Consider the following 22703-nt stretch of genomic DNA (forward strand, 5'->3'; position numbering starts at 1 on the left):
AAGATATATTCCTTGGAGTCTTAATACACCAAAGGTACCACTAAGTCTGCAAATGCTATTTCAGTGAGCTTTTGTCCCCATGCATGTCACAAATTCTCTGCTGTTCTGAAACTTTCTATATGTTGTCTTCAGTTTCTTCACAAGTTTTTAAATTATGTCTAGCACCTTGTGGCTGATAGTGTGCCTTTCTTTCTCTGAAAGAGTCCTGTAAGATTGTCCACACCTTTAGAAGAAAGGCAATTCTGTCTCTTACCCACTATTTTACTCACTTAGCCAAAGGTTAAATGGAAAAGTTAGGCTGAGTCAAATCAGCATGTGCAGAGTATTATAGCTATTCAGCATACTGATGATTTCATGGTAAGTGCCTGTGTGCCTGTTTTCACCCACAGTACATGTAAGGCAGCTGCTGTGGCAAGCAAATTCCAAATATTTACCTTTTATACAGAGCATGGATGTGAGCAGTAACTGTCAAGTACCACTTTACTGCATGGTAAATCCACAGCCAAGCTTGCCTTCTTCAAGCTTACAGTCAATCATTGTAATGATTGTGAAGTAGTGAAGTAATATTTCCCTTTGCAGAAGCCATGCTAGTTAAACACACATAATCAACTCGATGTTCAATAACTGCTCTAAATGATTACTTGTAGTGCTTTGTAAGTATTTTTATCAGGCTTATATGTATGTGCCTGTATTTGGCAGTCTACCTGCTAGACTTCCCTTGTAGCTGCAAGATTTGCCATTTACCAGAGTTCTGGGATTGTAGCTTACTTCAGGGAGATAAGCCTGAAGGGTTACAGGCTGTTCAGGAAAGATGGATTGGGAAGGCAAGTAGGAGGGCTTAATCATTGTGAAAAGGAGTGCCTTAGGTGTGTGGAGCTTTACCTTGGCACAGTTGTTGAACCTGCAGAGAGCATGGGTAAGGACACGAGAACAGATCAGTGCAGATTTGTTCTGTTGATGTCACGGACATGTCTGCAACTAAATCACCTGATCAAGAAGAGGGAGGTGAAGCTTTCTTTGGCCACCATGCCCTAGAAGCTCTTCTGTAATTGGGAGACCTTATAGCGATGGGAGTTATGTCAAATTTTTTTCTCTTCTTTGGGACTACTTGGAAAATCTGATCCCAGAAGTGGGTATTTTTGAAAATTTACTTTGGGCTAAGCGAAATCTTTGAATTGAATATAAAGTAATTCTGTCTCCCACTGCCACCTTCTGCAAATGGAACTTGGAGAGTTTGAGATGACAAGGTGGGGAGATCCTAGTAGGTCCATTTGGACTGGTCACCACCTTAGGACCTTGCTGCAGATGAGCGTTCCAGTGCCCTCCCAAACCCTCCTGCCCTGACCCGTTCAGGTTTCCCGTACCCTTATCCTGGAAAACCATCACGCACGCAGTCCTGGCTGCAAGAGGGACCAGGTAAGACTCACCCTCCTCGCCTTCCCCTGACTCTCTGATCTCGCCGAGGGCAAGTCGCTCCCTCCCGAGGTGAGGTGAGACCGGGCGGGGCAACCGGGCTCCGGCTGCAGGTAGAGAGGGAAGGAGAGGCCGGGCCGGCCGTCCCGCCCCTGGGGCACAGCCCGCCTCGCCCGGTTATGTCACCCCTGCTCAAAACAAAGTTGGGAAAGTGGTTTCAGCCTTTCCGCGGTCTCGCTTCCAGCCCGGGGAGCGCCGGCCGGGCCAGCGGGAGGCGGCGGCAGGTGAGTGGGGGCCGGAGGAGCCGGGGCAAGGCCGGCGAGCTCCGTGCCCGGCCGGACCCTTCTCCCGGGGGGAGGCACCGCGGCCCCGCTTTGTCGAAGCCTGCGGAGAGAGCCCCGCTGTCCCAAGCGAGCCCCGCGCTGTCGCAAGCTGCGCTTCCTGCGCGGGCCTGCGGGCACGGGACCCGCCGGGGCCGGCGGGCTCTGTTCCCGAGGGCAGTGACGGCCCGGCAGGGGGGCACGGGCTGCCCGTGACCCTCCCTGGGCCGGCTGCCAGGCTGGAAGGTGGCAGGAAGGTGGCTGGAAGCGGCAGGCAGCAGGCTCGTGCAGCCCCCGCAGCGCCGGCTGCGGCGCGAACGCCCTCACGGCGATGGAGCCGGCTCCGTGGGGCCGGGGCCGGCGTGGGGAGCGACAGCTCAGTGCCGGGGCTGCGGCTGTCGTGACTGCTCCCACACGCGGAATGCTTCCCAAAGGTGGTGCCCAGAAGTGCCGCTGGCGGGGAGCCGCAGTGCTGGCGCTCCCGCTGTGCCTCGTGTAGCTCCGAGCCGAGGCCGGCAGACTCTGTCGGAGTGAAGTCCCTGCATGGCCGGGTCACCTCAGGGGCCGCCCCGCCGGTTTTCGCTTCCCTGCAGATACAGAAGACAGTTCTGGTGACTGCCTTCAGGCCTACCAAGTGCCTCCTGAAGAAGAAGGCAGTGCTGTTCCTGGTGGTTGTCGAAATGATTCTTGTGTCCCCCTGCGATAGTTTGGTGTCACTCTTACACTGCTGTAGCACTTATGTGGTCTCTGATTTCATTTTCTGTCTTTCTTGATACTGAAGGCTTATGATGACTTAGAAATGACAGTTCTGAAAGAAATGTACTGCTACCAGCATAATACATTTCTTAATATACACCAGTAGAACAGATTATGACTGCACGTAGTGAAACGTGGGTAGTGTCACAATTGGGAGAATGGTGAAATCCCTCTGGAACACTTTGGCTAATTTAATGTGCTCTTCTATTTTCTTAGTTGCAACTTTGTGGTTTTCAACGGTAGTTTTTAGCTTAGTTTCGTTTTTCTTTTTAGAATATGTGAATTATTTTGATGCATGGGTAAAAATTTATTGGTTTTCTGTGGGTTGTTCTAAGAACTCTGGTCCCCATATTTGAGCTTCAGTAATTTTACAGATCAAAAGGGAACTGTTACACCCAAAAGTACAAGAGTAAAAATTAAATGTTGGTCTTCTCTAAACTCGATTCTCATCTTTTATGAAAGCAAGGAAAGAAATCAAAAGTCAGACTCTGAAGTATAAAAAGGCAGACTCATTTTTGTGAATGGATTAAGTAGCAAACGAGATTTAGGGCAGTAATAGTTTACAGTCTCGTGGTCTGCCAGCTCTTGGGGACTTAAGTTCACTGCTGCTGAAATGAATGAGGTATGTTTGGTTCCTTGTGAATGATCTCTACCCCCCCCCCCCCCCCCCACTGCCTTTTCCTCTTATCTTGTGGTGGAGTAGAAGATAATGGTAAAACAAGTTTCAGAAATAAATGCACTAAAGAGCATTTCTCTGCAAGCTTTGTTTGTGGTTTCTTCAGACCACAGGATGAATGTGCTGCTTCTCTTTTCCTCCCATCTCTGTTCATTGACAAATGATATCCTATCATGACTTTTTAGGTGGGTAGATGGTGGATAAATGGAGGAGTAAAAAGTATAGTGGTCTGCTCTGATTCCCTCTCCACTGTGTGCTAATTTACACCCTAAATATATATGAACATACAGTCCCAACATGTAAGCTGGGAATACCTCATTTATAGGGGTTTATTTCTCATGTTGAAAAATGCAAATTTAGTCAGTTCAAGTTAAATCTGGTGTAAAAACATAATTGATTCCACTGTTCATGACCTAATCCATGCAGAAGCACCAGTCTGTGTTTGATTGAAACTGAGTTTAAAGATTTTGGACCCATCTTATTCCTTAATCGTACAGAGGGGGTGTCAAGGAAGTGAAGGGTCTTGCTGGGGAACTTCTATACATTGAAGAGTAGCATAAATGAAGTCAGAGATCCTGCACAATTGTAAAGATAACTTCCAGAGTAACTGGCTCACAGAGAAAGTAGAAGTTGTGTCTCTATTCAAAAGTGGTAGTGAATTAAAATCTAATTAAGAATCCGTAATGATGCATGTTTAATTGTTTGCATAGCAAGACTTTCTTGTAGAACTGAACAGGATGAAGTACACCAAGCCTCCTAATCAAACATAGATAAGTGGATTTGTTTATATGTGTTTCCAAGGCCTTGGAAGTGAGCTGTGTGGAGCAGACAGCATGAAGGTTATCTTGTTATGCATATGGGAAAATATGACTCTTTTTGTATCATATTTTGCCATTACTTTTTGCAGTGGAAAAACAGTGGACTAGCAAATTAAATATTCCTGTGCCTCACTGTCATGCTCTTGCACCATAAAACCTGTCCCACTGACTCAAGTGAAAGTATTTTCTAAGGGCAAGTTTGTAGTTTTAGAAATTCTGAAAGCTTTGAAGACAGTAATTCATGCCAGTCTGGCTTCAAACCAACTGCCAAATAACTAAGGAAACACTAGGAATATGTCTCTCTGTCTTCTAGTGGAATCTGCATTAACTTGGGTCCTCTAAGGTCCATGGCAGAGTAGTCTGAAATTTTCTACTAACATTTTTTCCATGAAAAATGAATTCTTATTTGAAGAGAATATTTAATTTGCATCTATAAATACTTTAACTTAGGTTAAAGATGCAACATTCAATGAAAAACTGGAAATAGAGTGTATTTTAGACTTCAAGCCAAATTGTTTTTGGTTTTCAGGCAGATAAAAGATTTTTTTTTTTTCCAGAAGGCACATTTTTAGCAAGGACTTTTGGAGGAGGCAGAATATTTCAAGGGATTTTTTGTGAAAATGGTGTACTTTAAAGAGGTTCTTGTCAACCTGATTTCACCAGCTGAAAGTAGCTCCATTTAGCAGTGAGTCATTAAGAAAACCTGAAAGATAAGAGAATTAAAAGGGGTATATACTATTTAACTTAAACTTTTTCCATATCTTTACTTCAGGGGGAGGGGGTTTCCAGTGCAAATATTCTGTCTACAAATGGAACAGCTCATGTGAATTGGCAATATTTCCTGCCAGAACGTCATGTTACACCACTTATTTATATAATGCTGTTATCAATATAGTTAATCGTATTTAATTTCAGTACTTAGAACAATGCAGCACAATAAATTGTGCTTAGAGGCATTTCCCAACATAAATGATTGTGTGAATCTGCAGTCAGATGGACTCAGCTCAGTTTTGACTTCACTGCATTTGGAATTATGTTGTAAGATGCTCCTTCTCAACAACAGTTTTTACATCCCTGAATTAACAAACTGTTTTAGAAATAAGTCAAAATAACAGTAGAATAGTTCTGCATAGTTCAGTAATAGTTCTAATGCAAGTTCTGTAAGTGCTAGTGTCTGTCCAGCTTACACACAGACATTTATAAAACCTCATGCCACAGCCACAAACGTTAACCAGAATTTCAGCCTGAAATGTGTAACTGGCCACGCTGTATTTGTGTGCAGGAACGATTTATTGGTCATTCTGAGAGATAAAGACACACTTAGTGAGGAAAACACCCACTCAGATACTCATGCACACCTGTGCCACCATCCTGCTCAGGTACTGTGCAGGCCAACAGTTTCTGAAGACACAAGGTTCTTGCAACCAGCATGCAGGCAAGGAACAGGAGGCTGGGGGAAGAGTTCTTCCTGGAATCAGTTCTCTTGAGTAAGGCAGAAGGAGCTGAAGAAGGGAGAGGAGACAACGGGTCTTTAAGCCTGCAGAGACTAAAGGCAGGGTGCTCTCAGTTCTCATGATATTGTGGTTATTCTGCCACAGTGATTTCCATGATGATTACTGCCCCTAAATTCAGTGTCCCTCTATAAGAAGTTTGCATTTCCAGGCAGCTCTTAGCTTTTGACTTCTTAAATATATTAAAAAGGAAGCATCCAAAGCAATAAAGCCAGAGGAAAAAATGTATTTCTGCTAAAATCATTACCTAGAGTAGCTTTACTTCTCAAGGATCCTAGTAGCACTTAGCAGGCCCATTTTAACTTCATCCTGCTTTTTTAGTATGGACCTGTAAGAACTGCTTAGATTTAGGCAATAAATATCCTGTTAGTCATTCTTTATTAGTGTTTTCATATTGAAGAGCAGGATGGGGAATAAATGAATGTGCCTGCTTATTTTGGACATCTGAATTTTAAGGATAGTTTTTTTTTTTTACTACTTCCATAGAGGCCAGCAAGAATCCAGGCAGGAGATCTTTTGTCTTCCTCTTCCTCTGGGGAAGCTGGCCTTTGGAAGAAGAAAATTTTCTTACATGAAAATTAGTTGCTTGGATGCAAATGTTAAAAATAAAAGTTTAATGAAGAAGTTTTCACCAGTCAGAGCTGGAATTCTGCATCATAGTGCACAGAATTGACATAATTTGTTTTTTTTCATTTGTATTTGCAGATTCATCTAGGGACAAATGCCCAGTAGGGAGTAAGTGGTCTCTGTCCAAAGTATTTTGCTATCTGTTTTGGAATCCTTAATGCTTAATCACTTCAAGCATATTTTCTGTTTTTCTCCAGTTTCACAGTTAATGTTATTGAGACACTGCTTCAGATATATAATCTGGTTTTTTATCCTTCTTCTTTAGCTTTAAGGTTTGTTTCGGGCTTTTTTTCCCTTAACCAGCAATCTTCTGAAAAGCAGAAAATTCATTTATATGACTTTGATGTATGTATAACACACAATATATTCTCCCAGGTCTTTTTCCTCCTTGACTTCTGCTGAGCTCCCTTACCTTGAAATAAATTGTAAGTAATTTTGTGGAAACTTAAAACCTTGTTGTGGTATAAATGAAGCTTTAAGCTTGCAGATAGCAAAGTATGTGATCCTAGATGTTCCTGTAATTTTTAAAAGCTAATCAGGTCTGGCTGGAGAGTTTCTGTTAGGACTGAATCTAAACAGTCTGTTAAGACTGATTCTAAACAGAATTTGCTTCTCCCACATAAATCTACTTACACAAAAGGAATTTCTGCATAACTTAGTTTTCCCTTCAATAGGCCACTGGATGTAGGATTCCTCTGTTGTCTCTGCCTTTGCTACTCACCTGAAATTATTTTCAAGACGTATTTCTTTCAGACTGTCTACTTGTGGTCCCTCATAGGACCTCCAGCCTGCCTCAGATCTCTCCCTCTGGAATTAAATTCCCCACATCCACTCTGTGGTGTACAATCTCCTAAGATGAAGAGTGATGAGAGATCATGTGCACCATGAGAGAAGTGAATTCAGGCTGTGTGGAAGAGGCTTTGATGATGCATTTCATCACAAGATTTTCTGACTTGCATGTTTTTACTTGAAAAGCCAAAACTGGAGGAATGAATGTGCCCTTTTTTTCATCCAGTTGTGTCTAGGTGTCCCATATGGTTAGTCCAAGCTTTATAATGCTTCCATGAGAGCTTAAAGGTTGTCTTAGTCATAGTTGAGAAAAAAACAGGTATTTTTTTGAACGCACAACTTTGTATCTCTGCTAGTTGTTTTAAGTGTGTGACCTGAATTTTTACATTGGATGGTCATAAAATATTTATTTTTAAATAGCTAGAAGTAACATTGAAGTCCACTGATCAAGTCATCTTTCTCAGGAGTGACCTCCTCTGCCATTATTTGCAGATTTGTGTCTGGTCTGTTCTTCCATGATGGCAGAACTGCACTGCCATTGCAGCCAGGAGTTCAGTGCTCCACCTTCTTTATCTTTGGGTGGGTTTTCATGTCCAGCTTCTGACATGTTTGCTTCTTGTGGATTGTACTATGTGCATAGGGAGCATTTTTCTCCAATCCTGTACCTAGAAAACTTCTATGCACTTGAGTTTGGTATTTTGCTGTCCTTGGTCTTAGCAGTGACATTCCTCTGTCATTCTCTATAGGTCCTGCTGGTTTGATTCTTCCTTGATGGACTACTTGGAGATAATTATATTAAATAAACTGTAACTTTCCAATTGAAATGGATTCTGCAGCAGAGTTCACTGCCCAACAGGATGAATACTTGTTTGAAAGCAGGGCAGAGAAATCAGGAACAGAATATCTTCCTTGTAGCAATACATTTTAGATTTAGGAGCTTTTCAGCACAATGCTGAAATATAACTATCTCTGACACTAAGTTATTTCTGAAGAGGTAATGTTCATGTGTCAGGCATGCTACACTGCAGCTGTGGATTATTTTAACAAAGATAGTTTGCTTGTAGCAAATAAATATTTCTTGTTGAAAAAGTATGCAATCTATTTTTTATTTTGTGGTGGTTGTAAGAGATAAGTGTTCTCTCTCATAACAGTGTTTTGGATAAATCCAAGGTGACCTGGGTATTAAGTAAGCTTACTGTATTTTTCAGCTGATGATATGCTTTGAAGTGTGCTGCAGAAAATTTGTACCTGTAGACACATGTTAAGAGAAATATTTCCTTGAAACCTGAAAACTGAAGAGATATGAGGGCAGGAAAAACAACTCTCTAGGTTTTTAACTATAACAGTTGGGAAGTATGGGGTTGTCACACATCATGACTTGTGAAATCTGTGGCTCAAATTACTCTGTACTTCTAGAGTTTGGTGATTTGCAGTAGACCTGACTGGAAATGATGAAAATGCCTTTTGGAATATTAATGGTGACCTGCCTTTTGCAGACCCATCCAAAATTTACCTCATAATTAATGGGCAGAAACCTCATAAATCACACATCCTTGTTTAGTATTTGGAGCTATGCTTGTTTGCATCAGGTCATGATATGACCCATTTTGCATAGTGCAGTGTGATTGTAGCTAAAAGAATGGAAATCAAAGGTCTTAAGAGAATTGATTTTGTAAGCCATTCATTTTCTAAAGGAGATGGATGAGTGAATAGAACTACCTATGTTATTTGAAACTGGCCTTGAGGTAATTACTGAGTGCTGATTCTGTAATGTGGGACAAATTGCAGTTTTAATCTTTCATGTTATTACCAGCATTTGCAAAGTATCAGGACACTGTAGGAATTATGATGAACTCTATCAGCTTTAGAAGGTGCCATAAGGATTAAGAATTTTTGCAGATGCTCTAATTAAATTTTCTGCTGTATTGAAGACACTTGCTGTGTAGCAAGTTTTTATGATGTGTATAAAAGGTGGGGCAACTTACAAGAAGGTGAGGCTCTCATGATGCATGGAATTTCATTTTGTGGTATGGAAGTATTTAGAAAGCATGGTGATGTTTGCTGAATTGTACTGTTTGCTAACTGCAAACAACTTTATCAAGGTGTATATAGTGACTTTTTGTTCCACCATCTTTAATCTGTTTTTGTATTTCTGTTCTTTCACTTGCAAGGGGATATCTATTCCTTGCATATTTTTTCTTTTTTCCTAAAGAAGTCTAATGGACTGTACAGAGGCAGGCACTAGCAGCACTTATTATCTTGGTTAGCTTGGCCTGTTCCTGAAGTTGTGGCCTTCTGAGAAATTGTTTAAAAAAAAAACAAAACTAATACATTTTGAGTCTGGGATGTATCTTGCCAAGACTGTCTTTAAGCTGTGTTTGTCCCATTGATTTTTGGTGTTTTTAAACCTGGTTTTAAGTTAGTGTCCTTGCTAAGTTGAAACTGATGGCCTGGTTTGTTACCTCATACCCTGGTGCCAGCCAGGAGTGAGCTGTGTTGAATAATGGAGGTACAGGTGTGTAAAAGCAGTATGAAAGGAGGATTTTATCCAGACTACTACTCCAGTGTAGTTTGATTGTGGCTTTCCATCTGATCCACTTGTGGGCGGTTATATACAGTGAGACCAAAGATTCATCTGGCTCATAAACTGTTTTTAAGACTGTTGTTGGAAACGTCATGGAAGGGATTAAGAAACAGGGCAATTATGGAGTGATATTTTCCTTTGTGTGTCTTCTCAGCTACTGAATGTTGGTCAGACTTTCTGAGCTAGAAATTTTCTTCATAAGAGAAAGAGATTACAGCTGTTCAGACAGCTGTAATGGGCAAACCCCCTTGTTATGTGTGACCAGAATTCCCTGTGACAGCGTTTTCTGGCCTTGTTAATTATCCAGAGCTGCTGGCACAGGTGCTCTGGCAGACTTTGGTGCCTCTTGGAGTGTGGAGTGTGGCTTTCCCCAGCAGAGAGGGCGTGGGGTTCATAAGGCACCCCTGACAGCTGTACCTTAAAATTCAGGCAAGACCCACTCTGAGGGAGGAGCTTCCTAAGGTGACTTGGTGCTGGGCTTAGACATGCCTTGGCTTCTCTCAGAGTGTTTTTTCTTCTCCTGCTTGTAACACTGCTTAGGGAGATTCTGACAGGTTCTTTGGCCATGTAGCCAAAGTTATTTCAGTTCTGGAAAGTATTTAAACAACAGTCCTGGGATGATTGGAGTGATAAAAGAGACGAGGGAGGGAGAGGAAAATTACCTAAGTTTGGAGATTTTTTCACATGATTTCAGAGGGGCTGGGTGATTTGCTCACCAAAACCTTAGTTTGGTTTTAAGTCAATGGCCTATTTGCAGTAAATTTATACTTACATGCAGTGTGGGAAGTCTAACAGCCAGGCCCGTGGCTATCAGAGAAATCACCTTGTCATGGGAAGCTGAGTTCTGTGAAGTTCTTAGAAGATGCTGTGCTCCAAGAGTGCCAGGTTTGAACTTAAGCACAGAGTAAAAGAGACTGTTGCTCTGTCTATGTGACCAGAGCCTTTTCGGCTTAAGAAGCTGTGTAGGGAAGCCTAAGGTCTTGTTTCCTCATATTCTACCTTCACATTCATGCTGGGCTGAGGTCTTTTCTCTGAAGACAGCATAAGTCCCATATTTAAACAAGTTTCACTGGCCTCTGTGGCCAGTTGGAGTTGTTTCAGGTTATGCCAGTCCTACTGGATCACAACCAGGCTATATTCTTTTATATTAGTCAAATGCCTTACAAAATCTTTTGTTCTGTTAAAAATTTTCAGACAAATTTGAGTCTGCTTTAGGTAGACCTCCTTAGATAAGAACTACATAAGAACTCAGCTAAGAACTACATAAATTCAATACAAATATATGAACTTGACTTTAAATTACTCTTGCCTTTACCTGTAGTTCTTGTGTTTTCTTGTTCATGTTGATTGATTGTCTGTATTTCTTTTCAAACTGCCTGTTTTTTGCTTTGAGATTCCATTTCAGAGCTAGTTTTGTCTTTTTCCCTTCTCCCTCTTTCTTTTCATCATCCCATTTGTAATGTCTTTAGTGCAGCCCATCAAGGGTAAGCATTTTCAAAAAGCTTTTTCTTCTAAGCTTTGGTGCCTTATTGAGGAGATGGTTGCTAAGATATTGTGCAAAGCATCATTAAGAGGGTCTGATTTGCTTATTTCCTTATTTTTTTTCCATGCACAGGTTTCAGATCAGAATTTATGGGTAAATGGGATAGCAGCATCCCAGGATATTCCTGAGCTGAGATTGTAACCATGGACAGAATAAAAGGAGACTGCCCCAGTCCTGTGCAACCAGGAGATGCAGAGAGGACCAGGATGGGAGAACAAGACCCAGAACTAACTGTATTGGGAAAAGCACAAGAGTTCTTTCAGATTTGTGATCTGGAAGGCAAAGGCTTTGTCACTCGTCAAGACATGCAGGTAAAACCAAATTGGTTATGTGAAATACACAATGAGAGAAGTTCCTAAAGCCGTTAGCGAGTTGAGACTGATTGATTAATTTAGAGTTAAAAATATTAACACCCTCCTCATAACTTTAAAGAGATATGTAAGATTTAGAATAATATATTTGAAGTCTTACATAATGCTTGCATTTTTTTTCTCACAGACAAAGCAACAAAAAAGTGGAAAATCAAAGTACATTAAGTTTAAAAAAATGCCCCAGGAATTCAATTCTATTCTTGCTGAAAACATTGAAACACCATTAAATTCATTACTTTCTAATTTGCCACAGTGTCAGGAGCGTATTCAGTCTGACAATTTTATCCTTCTTTTTTCAGCAAAATTGTGTAAATAAAGTCTTTCACTGTGGCTTCACTGTCAGACAATTGTGAACTCTCAGCTGGATAACATATATATGTAGGAAGTATAGAGGAACAGTATTTTTAGCATTATTCTGTGTTGGTAGAAATCGTAGGAAATTGTGCTTAATTTGTTTGAGGGCCCAAAATCATATCTGCTGAATATGCTGATGAGAAAAAGCAACTATATATAACAAAAGCTTTTGAAAATATGATTGTGGCACATTGCAGAAGTGATAAGATGATTTGAACCAGTATGTGGCAGAAAACAGGAATGTACTCATGCTTGACATGCAAAGCATAATTTGTTTTAATCCATTCCTACTTCAGTACTTATGGATGAAACAGAATTGGGGAGCAGGAGCAAAACAAATTCATCATGATCTACTACTAAAGAAAGCATCTAACAGAGAATTTAGAAACTTTCCCTGTCCTCAGAAACAAAGATGTCTGTATGTATGAAAACACAGTTGAAACAACTTTAACCACTTACTTTGGAAAAGCAAAAACCTCCCAAATAAACTGCTCAGTTTGCTAGCTCTCAAGAGCTTTCTTTGCAGTTGTGTGTTGCTGAGTTTTCTGATGATCTCTGTTAATTATGCAAAGTTGAAAAAAGAGAGGGATGCAGATGCTTGCTCTGCTTAGGCTTTGCCAGTCTACATTATCTCACTGAAGTAACTGAATGCAGAAAACCAAATGTATTGCCAGTGGTTGTTTTTGGTAAATCCAAAGCCACAGAGAGTTTAATGGATTACAATTGTACAGACTTTCTAAAAACTGAATGGCATATATTTTTACCTAATGGAAAAGCTGTATATTTATATGTATGTATACATATATAAAAAGTTTTAATAACTGTTTTTGCAAGGAATATAAAATTGTTTGTTTCTGTTTGATTCTATGTTTATGCTAAATTTATACTTGAGGATCTAAAAGAGATGTTGCAAAAGATGCAGTAGAAACAGGGTTGCAAAGATCAAATAAAGTTCTATTTCATTCTTCTATTTCATCATGAGTGTTTCTTTACTATATCTGAAAGCTTCATCTTTGTATGTATGTGTATGTAAGTTCTTTAATACAGAAATAAAGGTGTTCAGGACATTTGAGATGGTGTTTCTTTATACTTGTTTTTATTTCCTGCATTTTTCATGATGTTTGCTCCCTATAAAAAAACATAAATCAGTAAAAAAATCAGATTTTCTTTAAAAGGTACTAAGTGTTGATTACTTTTGCATTGCTCTGTTTGGTAGGTCTGTACTGCTTTGCTTCAAATATAGGATGCTAATGCTAAGCTTTTTAATCTTTAGTCATGGGATACAAGGCACGATTTCAACACAGAGTGCTAAGTATCTGAAATTCAATTAATCTTAATGAAACAAATCTTGCAGTGTTTTCTCTTGTGTCTATAACAGTAGCTACACTAAAGATTTACTCCTCCTCGATTGTATGATGATGTTTATTGTGAGAAGATTTTAACAGCTGGGTTTTTTTAAATTTTTCATTAATTTTCCAAATATGAAATATACCCAACTTTCAAACCAAGAGGTTTTCTGAAATGGCAAGAAAGCAAATTCTACCTTGGAATTGAAACCGCAGTTTCATCTGTTGGTCCTTGAGGTTATAATGAATAATGAGAATTAGTGCTGTAAAATGTTTTGTTCTAATGTGCACGGGAGGATTGGGTTCAGATCTTGCTCTTAGCTATTTGACCTCTGTGATTTTATTTAGCTGAGTAAAAGCTTGGTATTTTGAGAGAATTAAGCACAGATGTCATGAAACCACAGAGCACATTTGGTGGCAGTGCAGATAGCTTCTTTTGAAGGTCCAGTGGTATCTCTGAATATGTTTTATTTTGTTTTCTGTTCTTTCAAAAATTTTAAGAGCCTCAGATTGAAAGGGCCTATGTATTTTTAAGTAAGCTTGAAATGAACAAATAAACAAAAACACAACTATGAGACCAATAATATTTTGCTTTCCTAGCCACAAACTACCTTAATTATTTTATTAAGAAAATACCCCAAGAGGTTGGGAAAATATTGCCTTAGCCTTAGTAAGTGTGTTCCAGTTCATAAAAGTCTGTAAATTATGCAGAGGAAATTTAATGGAGCAAAATGTTGGTAGATTCCTTAGACTCTCCTATTTTCATACCTTCTTTTTTTTTTCTTTTCCCCCCAAAAATGCAAGTAATTGTGGTGTTTTCAATTGTAAATTTAGTGTAATTCCTATCAAAATTTGGACACTGCATTAGGGCACTGTGGCTGTGGTTGGAGAAGCCCATATTTGTCAGTCAGGTTTAGAGCAAGACCTGCAGGCCATTGCACTAAAATAGAATGTTTTTGGCATGGTGAAATGGGTGCTCCTTCAGCAGGTCCCAAAAGTCTGCTGGTAAGAGAATAGTTTCTGTTTTTCTGAACGTGAAAAGAGTCATTTGTTTGAAGCACCTTCTCCCTCATCAGCGCCGTGTTGGCTGTAAGAACTTTACAGGAGAAGCTGATTTAAAAAAGTTTCCCTTTAGATCTTAGAGATTGAAATCCAAACTTTGGGAAGATGGGTGTGTAAATAAGAAACTGAAGACAGGTGTATCACTGATGAAATAAGTCATTTAAACTGAGTATATATCAAGTTTTCCTAAGTTTTTTTTTTTGGAAGCAGGCAGCAATACACAAGTAATCTTGCTCAAAAATCCCTTTGTGACAATTCCAGATAGTTCTGTGCTTTAGGAGCTCTGTTGCTTTCACTTCTCAGGACCACCTTGGAATTCCTTTTACCACTCTTCCATTTAACCCATACAGTTCATAAAACCTACCCTAAACCCTTTGTGGCAACTGGGGAACTCCTGGGTAATGTGCTCAGCCAATTCTTGCCTTGTGTATATGGCTTAGTATATTGAATAGTGCTTTCTGCTGTTTTGGATTGCAGGAGAAACATTTTTTGGCCCTAAATCCCTCCCCCACAGTGGAACAGATCAGCACTTTTAATCTAATGAACTTTATCAGCCTACTAGCTTGCAGTTTTAATATGTTGTATATACAGCAGGAGTTCGGGGGGGATTAAAATGTTAATTAATAAAGCAGAGGCCTGAACTAGTATGCATTTATATTGCTTCTCAAGCTGAGGAAAGGTTTTAATTTTCCTAGTGCTGTCTCCCAGTGGAAATGCTGGTTATTGAGGTTGTTTGCCTCTCCATATTCCTCCTGTTTCTGGGAATCTGTCTACACTGTTAAAAGAATTTGAGTAAAACCATTAGAATCTGTTTTATGGGATTCTTTTCTTTTATGCCTGTCTTTGGATTATCAGGAAAAAAATATGTGATATTTGTGGAGCTAGTTTTATGAAGCTGTGTCTTTTTTGGTGTGAGCATGCTACATTTCAGAAGTAGACAGTCATGAACTCCATTTAACTCATTGTGGGAGCAACAGGTTTGGTGCTTAGACCACGCAGCTTTCTTAGCTTTATTTACTTATTTATATACACTTCTTTAATGAGCTTGAATTAGGACAGTATATCCTCTATAATGTAGTCGTTGAGAGAGTCTCTTGCTTGACTTTGACATGGAAGGAGCTAGTACAATTCTGCTGCTGAGTTTGTCCAGGAGTCTGATAACCAAGGCATTTCACCAAGTTAAGCAAGCCATTTCACCAGGATGCTGGGTCTCCACCTGAAGTTCTTCGTCTTCCCTGTGTGATTGGAATTTGTGGCACCAGGCGGTTGTTCTTCTTGGCGTCATCATAATGGATTCATAAAGGCAAATCAAGAAGTCATTAAAGCAAATGTCCCTCAGTTGATCTGGTTTTTCTCTGTAATTGGATTTTTCACTCGGGGAAGCAAGTGACCTATCCTGCTGTACTATGGATGTTTTGTAGAACCCAGTCTTCCTCTTATCCTGTAGGAACGGATAAAGTTGCTGCTGTTTTGTCATTACAGAGGCTGCATCCTGAGTTACCTCTTAGCCTGGAAGAACTTGAAAAAGTTTTTGTTACATTGGATGCTGATGGCAATGGCTCACTTACCCCAAAGGAGTTCATCACAGGATTCAGTGAGTTTTGGAAAGCATGTCTCCTCTTTTGAGCTTTATTCATGTTCCATACTCTCCACATCAATCAAGAAGAATTTTGTCTTAGCAGTACACTTAATAATGCACACAGGGAGCCAGACTATTCCCGAAATATAGCAGATATATGTAGCAGAGGAAGAAGTGGTCAAATAAATAGACAAAGGGCTCCAGGGTCTTTCTCTCCTGTGTAAAATGGCAAGCCATGACACAATATGAGAAAATGATGTAATTATCTGAATCGCACCTGATTTAAGCTGCTGAGTAAATCTAAGTACAATTTATTGAAGGTTTCCCTCGGGGATGAGGTGGTGGGGGGAGAGTCTTATGTGTTTTTTCATATCAGGTAATAAGACATGAAAGATAATTGAAATTATCTCTAATCTTAATGTAAGACAATGCTAGGAATGTATTAACACCACTGTCCTTAGAGCTGAGGGAATGCTTTCTACAATGAATTAATTCTTCAAGTGATGTTAATTTATTTCAAAACAAAACAGGATGAGGCAATTATTATTACTGTAAGATGTGATCTGATAAGTTCTTTGTAGCTGCAACAGCACTCTTACTGTCATGTTCTCTGTGTTTGTCACAGCGTGGTTTTCTCCCCAGCTGTGTGGCATTCCAGATAAGATGACGATGTTAGTTAGACTGTGCTTGATTGTTTATGCAGAATCAATTTTGTACTTAATTTCAGCTCTTCTTGCTAAGGTTTAAGCATTTTCTCTGTAAAACTGAATCTCATCTATGCATGAATTGTAACTGTAAATCTCAATTTAGTTACTATCTACAGGTCCAGCAAACAGGACCTTCATTTTTGTTCACAAATCATCAGTAGTTTGAAACCCTAATTGCCTCATGTCCCACCTCTCCCATTATAGAGGTAGATCAAGTATCTTCATAGAGTATGCTCTAACCTGAAAATTTGCATTATTAAAAATATGGAATAGTATATGCTTTGCTTTTCATAAGTTAAATTAAGATTACTTTCATAAGCAGTCCCTGCATAACCAAAGCTCTTTATTATGTAAGTGGCTGCCATCTCAAGCACCTCCAGATCCTGGGGATTCCTCCTGCTCAGGTGCTGGAGCCCAGTCCAGAGGCCCAGGCAGATGTGGCCACTGCTTTCCTGCTTGCAGGTTCAGCCAGTAGTAAAGTTAAACATGTATCCCAAAGAAACCCACACAGGCAAACAGAGGACATGGACCACACCACGTAAAAGATAAGGATATACAGTGTAAAGCATGGTACATCTTAACCTGCTACACAGCACTGCCAGGTATTTTCCAGGCCAGGTAGTCCTACATTTGGCTAGGAGATATTGGCATTCCTGGCAGAAGCACAAGCTGTAGTAGATAAATCTGCTTGAGAAGGCAGAGTAGTGTCTGGATAAAGCTCGTGTTGCACCAATTACTATGGGAGAGTCCTGTTTCTATTTCTAAATGGTGGCAAATCTGAAATTTACTGTAACCTCTCTTTGCAGCATACTCCGTTCTGTTGCCAACATGCTCTGTTGGGTGCCCTGAGAAAAAATGCAAGATGGAGTTAATAAAAACATAAAAACACATCAGTATTTCTGTTTCCTTGGATCTATAGTAATTTCTGTACTGGAACTTAGAATATAATAAAAAATCCTCTGCATAAAATCACAGTATTCTCCCCTGCCTGTGCCCCCCCCCCCGCCCCCCCCCCCCAAGTACATTTTTTTTCACAATTTGATGGAATGTATCTGGTCTGTGGCAACTGAGCACAAATGTATTGATTATTTATGTGGCAATTTCACTTCTGCATCTTCACCATACAACTACTGTTAAAATGTAGCTTTCTGTAGGGAATTTATATAGGAATTGAATGTGTGTCTTTGGTCATGCACTAAAAAGAATGTTAAATTTTATTTAATATACATTTTATCAGTTCTGATATTTTAGATTCCTAATCTATTTAAACCTAGCAAGAAAGAAAACCACAAGATTTATGAAGGGCTATTACTACAATTTATGTCCTTTTATGTTTTTGCATGGAGATATGATTTTTTTTTTTATTATGTTTGTGAATTTTGAGGTGGAGGATTTACTGAAGGTTAGACATTAGGCTGGGCACAAAGCCAACCATAGAACTCAGGGGTCCTCTTGGCCCCATCCTTTTGTTGTTTATTTACCATGAAATTTGAGCTTTAGTATGTTTAGTATGACACTGCTTCCTATAGTAATTTCTGAAAATGCTAATGTGTGTAATTTCTAATTCTTAGGCCAATTTCTTTTGGAGCAGATTGCTTTGAAAAATGACATGGTGCAACCATCAGAAGGTGAAACAGTCTGCCCAGTTAGATATGAGGAGACCATGACTGGTGATGAGGATGAAGATTTCCAGTTCTCAAATCTGATGGATCGGCTTGGAGCCACAAAGGTTTTGGATGAGTAAGTTCTCACAGCAATAGTAATCATTTGTATGACCTTTTATGATTGATCTCTGGGTTTGATTTCAATGGAATCCAAGATGAATAGCGAGGGCAAAAGCTGCTCAAAACCATGGAGTTTTTTCTTAAAAAATGAATTTTCATGCTGTCAGGATAAAATGCCATTTGACCAAAATTTCCAAGAGCAAAACTGTTTTACTCCAGGCACATGAAACGCATTTTTCTGCCATGTGAAAGCTGTACCACTTGATGTGCCATGGGATCTGAACGTAGATAATTACAAGCATGTAATGCACAGATGTCACTGATTTTCAGTCAATGCCTGATGACTGCTATTTTTGGCAAGGGCTGTGTTTAAAGTGCACCATAAGTAGGGAAGTTTTCTTCACTTTTTCTGCTTTTTCTCCTCTTCATGCATAATTGCATGTTGTGATTGCTCTGGTAATGCTACTTCTTCCAAGGCCAGGATAGCTCACTCTGAAACATGGAGCATAAAACCTGCTCAAAGAGCTTTTTGTGTGCTGTCCTCACATTCATTGGACAACCACAATGAATACTGTTGAGCAGAAAGAAGCATCAGGCAAAAATGGGAGAGAATCTGGACAAGTGGTACAAATATTTAAGAAATACATTGGTGATTGTTGCTATGGAATAGAAGTGCTCATCAGTCCTTCTCTTCCCCTGACTGCCTTTTCCATGAAACAGTTCATTGTCAGTCATCCTGAAAGGCTTTCATTATGAAGAGATATTTATCACCCACTTTTTCTATCCTTATCCTCATTTTGTCCTTTAAATGCAGCACTCTTTGCTGGCTAGGTTAGGCTTGCAATGCTCATGGAAAAGAGTGAGTCAGGAAGAAACAAAGTGGTTCAGGAGAATATTGATAAAGTATTAGAAACCCATTATCATTCACAATAGAGCTGTCAGTGTCTTCTGAACAGATTTGGAAACATAACATTATCTTGGTAAATCTCTAAATCAAAATTTCAAGGAGTTTAGTTCTGCTTTTTGTAGCAGACTCGCCATGGAATAAAAATGTAACAAGAATGAAAGAATGCGGTACAAATGCAATTTGTTAATATATCTGTGTTATCTAGGAGTCTGAATCTCATTCATTTCTTATGAGGAAGGGGTTTTGATTAGCTTTTCTATTGCCCCCTCCCCTCTAGATCTGTGGGAACTTCTTTACTTCTAATAGAAGTGATGGGAGGGCATAGTCTATCTCATCTGTCTCCTTTCTTACCCATTCCTGTTAAGGTGGAGTGTCTAGCAAGGCACCCACTAAGGAAGTAGTTCCTGTGCTATTCTGCAGTCAGGAATGGCCAGATGTTATAATGCATTTTTTTGAATAAATTCAATCTCCATCATTTCCCACCCCCTCATCCTTTTCATGATGGCACAGTTCAAGTTGTTTTTAATAAGTTTTGTGTTCTGACTAGTGATGCCCTGAAGCCTCCATCTACTAAGGGTGCTAAAGACATTTACTGGGAAATGTTCTCTCTTAATGAATGCTTTATGATCTTTTCTTTCAGTGAGACTGATGTGAAGCAAATTTGGTTGCAGCTAAGAAAAGAAGAACCTCATTTACTTTCCAATTTTGAAGAGTTCCTGGTCAGAATTTTTTCCCAGCTCAAAGAAGCAGATAATGAGAAGAATGAGTTGGAATGGGCTCTAAAAAAGTTAGTATTTCTCTTTGTTAGACTGCTTGTGTAGGTTTACAGCTATTTTACCTGCTAGTTGAACTTCTGAAATAAACAAGGTATTTCAGTGGAGATCTAAGGACAGGACTTTGCATAATGTGAAATTTCCCATAATGTTAATTTAATCAGGCATTAAGACTACTGGTAATACTATTATATGGCAGAATTGAATTAAATTAGCTTTTCTCTTCTGGTTAAGATTTTATTGACTGAAATTCTTTTGCAGATATCTGTTATTGCATTGAAGTTTTAAGATAATATTGAGTGATTCCAATCTAGTTAATCAGTTTGATTCCAAAGGGAAGCTGTATTTAACAGTAAATCTGGTAAATTGTCTGTGTGCTTTGCAAGCATTGCATGCAGAAAAGCTATAAACCTGGATTAACTGACCAGAGACATAAGAGGTTTAAGATGTTAGAGCAGCACAAAGCACTGATACTTGTGAAAATGTAAACTAACAAATATATATATAAAGCAAACGTATGAAATATAGTAAATAACATGTATATTTTATCTATAAAACATATAAAATGTTTTAATAATAGTTTATTAATGTTGTAAACAAATACATAAGATGCACATATAAAAATATGTATAAGAACAAAAAAAATTAGATCATTCTTTTATATGTATTTATCTAGAGGGAGAAAAGTTGTGGTGCTAAATCTTAACAAAATACAATATTATGCATGTAGTTGAAGTCCCACTGCATTTTTATTTTAAAGTGTGAATTCTGAATTTTAGATTCTTACAGACTGAGCAATAAAGGCAAATATTGTTGAAAAAAGCAAACTGTTGAAAATTTACTTATTTTGTTCATTTGTTACTATTCTGAGAATGTGACAAGGCTTATGAAGAAGGAAAAAACCTGAAAATCTATGATTGTTAAAGATGATAATAATGATGATGATGATGATTATTATTATTATTATATTGGTAGTAGCATTTTCAGCAAAGTCCCTGTGTGCGGTTTTAGCATTCAGACAGCTAGAAACAGCATATAGAGAGTTTTGCTCTCTATTTTAGACTAGAGATTGTTAACTACCATGTGTGGTGAGAGGCTTGCTCTGTGGGTTTTTTTAGTGTTTCTTTGTGAGTGTTTTTTTGGGAACTGAATGAATAAATGTGTCTGTTTAATAGCTCTGATCAATGCAGAGGTGTACATAGAGTACATTAGCATTATCTTTTCTGGCTGATGTGAAGTCGCTGCGTTGAAAGTGCATTGGGTTTTTATGCCTTTGTAGTAAAAACATGTTTTAGCTAATTTCTTCTTTTTGTTGCTCCTGATAGCACCACTGATTTCAGGATGTTGATTGTTGTTTTGTTTGTAATCAACTGCTGGAAGGAATCAGAGTAGTAATGTCTTTGGTAGTAACAGTGGGGATGAATAACCTGTTTCTTTTAAACTATGTATGAATAACAGCAAAGCTCAAGGCAGCACCATATAGGGGAGAAGATTAATTTGTTTTTTTAATACCCACATACTTACTAGCACTAGGACATATGTATCTGCAGAGACTGGCCAGGATTTACTGTGGGGTCACAGAAGAGAAAGGATGCTGGGTTTTGAGGTCTTATAATGTCTACTGCATTGTTCTTGATTGGTGACAATAATACTTTTTTGAAATTGAATATGAATTTTATCTTTCATCTTTCCTTCCTTCCTCTTTCTTTCCTGACTCACCTCCGTGAGTCATTAGGCAATAAGGCAGTCTACTCAGCTTTTGTCTCCTTTCCTGGGTGTGGGCTGTGCTTTTGTCTTCAATTTTTTCTTTTTCTTCTATCCTGGATGCCCTGAGAAGCTTCATGTCTGTGTGCTGGGGACTTCATGCCATAAAAATCTATACTCTTCACCTGTGATGTTCTTCTCTACCTTTTTTTTGGTCTTTTCCTCTGTATCTTTCACATCTGCACATTTTCATTCTTGAGCCTGTGTCCCATGGTCTAAGAGATCTGGGAGTTTCCTCCTGTTCTGGTTCAATTGATCCAGTAGGCCAGTAGGTTGCTGCTGTTCCTGTTTGTAGGTCCAGGCAGCAGTGAGGCTGAACATATATTCTCAATAAACAAACATGCAAATACAGCACACATGGCGGGCTGTGCAGGTTAACACTGTTGTAGCTAGAGAGGAAAAAAAAAAAAAAAAAAAAGGATTTTAAATCTAAACCAAATGTGATTTTGTGGGTTTATTTGCCAGGGTAGGTTAGTTCTCCTTGATTTTTGGTATTTGTGTTCATTTTAAATGCTAGCTTAAAATCAGATGTCTTCTTAAGCATAGTAGTAGTGGTTTTTAAAGTAATAGGGTGATATACTGAGCACCCAAAAAAAGCAGAGATGAACATCAGGCAGAGAAAATAAAATAAAATCATGCTTATGTGATGGGCAATTACAATTCCAGAGGAAGCCCATGGGGGCACTGCAGAGAGCTTCCCAAAATCAGCCAAAAGGGCCCTGTAAAATTGCTGGGCACTAGCAGGGAGAGTAGTGAGCATGTGGCAAAGCATGATTTTGCCACTACATGGACTCTTAGTGTGCCCGTGTCCCGGGTGCACTGTGGGAAGTTCTGGTCTCTGCAACACAGGAAGAGTGTAGTGGGATGAGGAAAAGTGCAGGGAATGGCAACTCAGTGGTTAAAGCAGTAGAACAGCTATTCTGGGAGAGCTATTTTTAAAAGGTCCTATCTCTTGAATGAGGAGGCAAAGGCTGGAGTGGAATATGACAGACCTTGTTATTCTTCAAATCCCTGGCAGTAGAACCAAGGGGCTTTTAATAAGACTGATAGGAAGTAAGCCTAAAAGAGACGAGAAAGAC

General features: G+C 39.3%; 1 protein-coding gene across 1 annotated transcript in view; it reads left to right on the forward strand.

Annotated features, from left to right (window-relative positions):
• Nucleotides 1-1584: 1584 nt before the first annotated feature.
• Nucleotides 1585-22703, forward strand: part of CRACR2A (calcium release activated channel regulator 2A) — a 52672-nt gene continuing 31553 nt past the window's right edge. The window contains exons 1-5 of the mRNA XM_005531031.3: nt 1585-1697; nt 11110-11348; nt 15653-15764; nt 18028-18196; nt 19728-19874. Of these exons, the coding sequence (XP_005531088.1) occupies nt 11181-11348; nt 15653-15764; nt 18028-18196; nt 19728-19874 (596 nt within the window). The 5' untranslated portion in view covers nt 1585-1697; nt 11110-11180. The remainder of the gene's footprint in view (nt 1698-11109; nt 11349-15652; nt 15765-18027; nt 18197-19727; nt 19875-22703) is intronic.

This window comes from Pseudopodoces humilis, chromosome 2 (assembly GCF_049639895.1).
Source record: "Pseudopodoces humilis isolate 2021_Gansu_Grassland_sample_001 chromosome 2, ASM4963989v1, whole genome shotgun sequence".
Lineage (NCBI taxonomy): Eukaryota > Metazoa > Chordata > Aves > Passeriformes > Paridae > Pseudopodoces > Pseudopodoces humilis.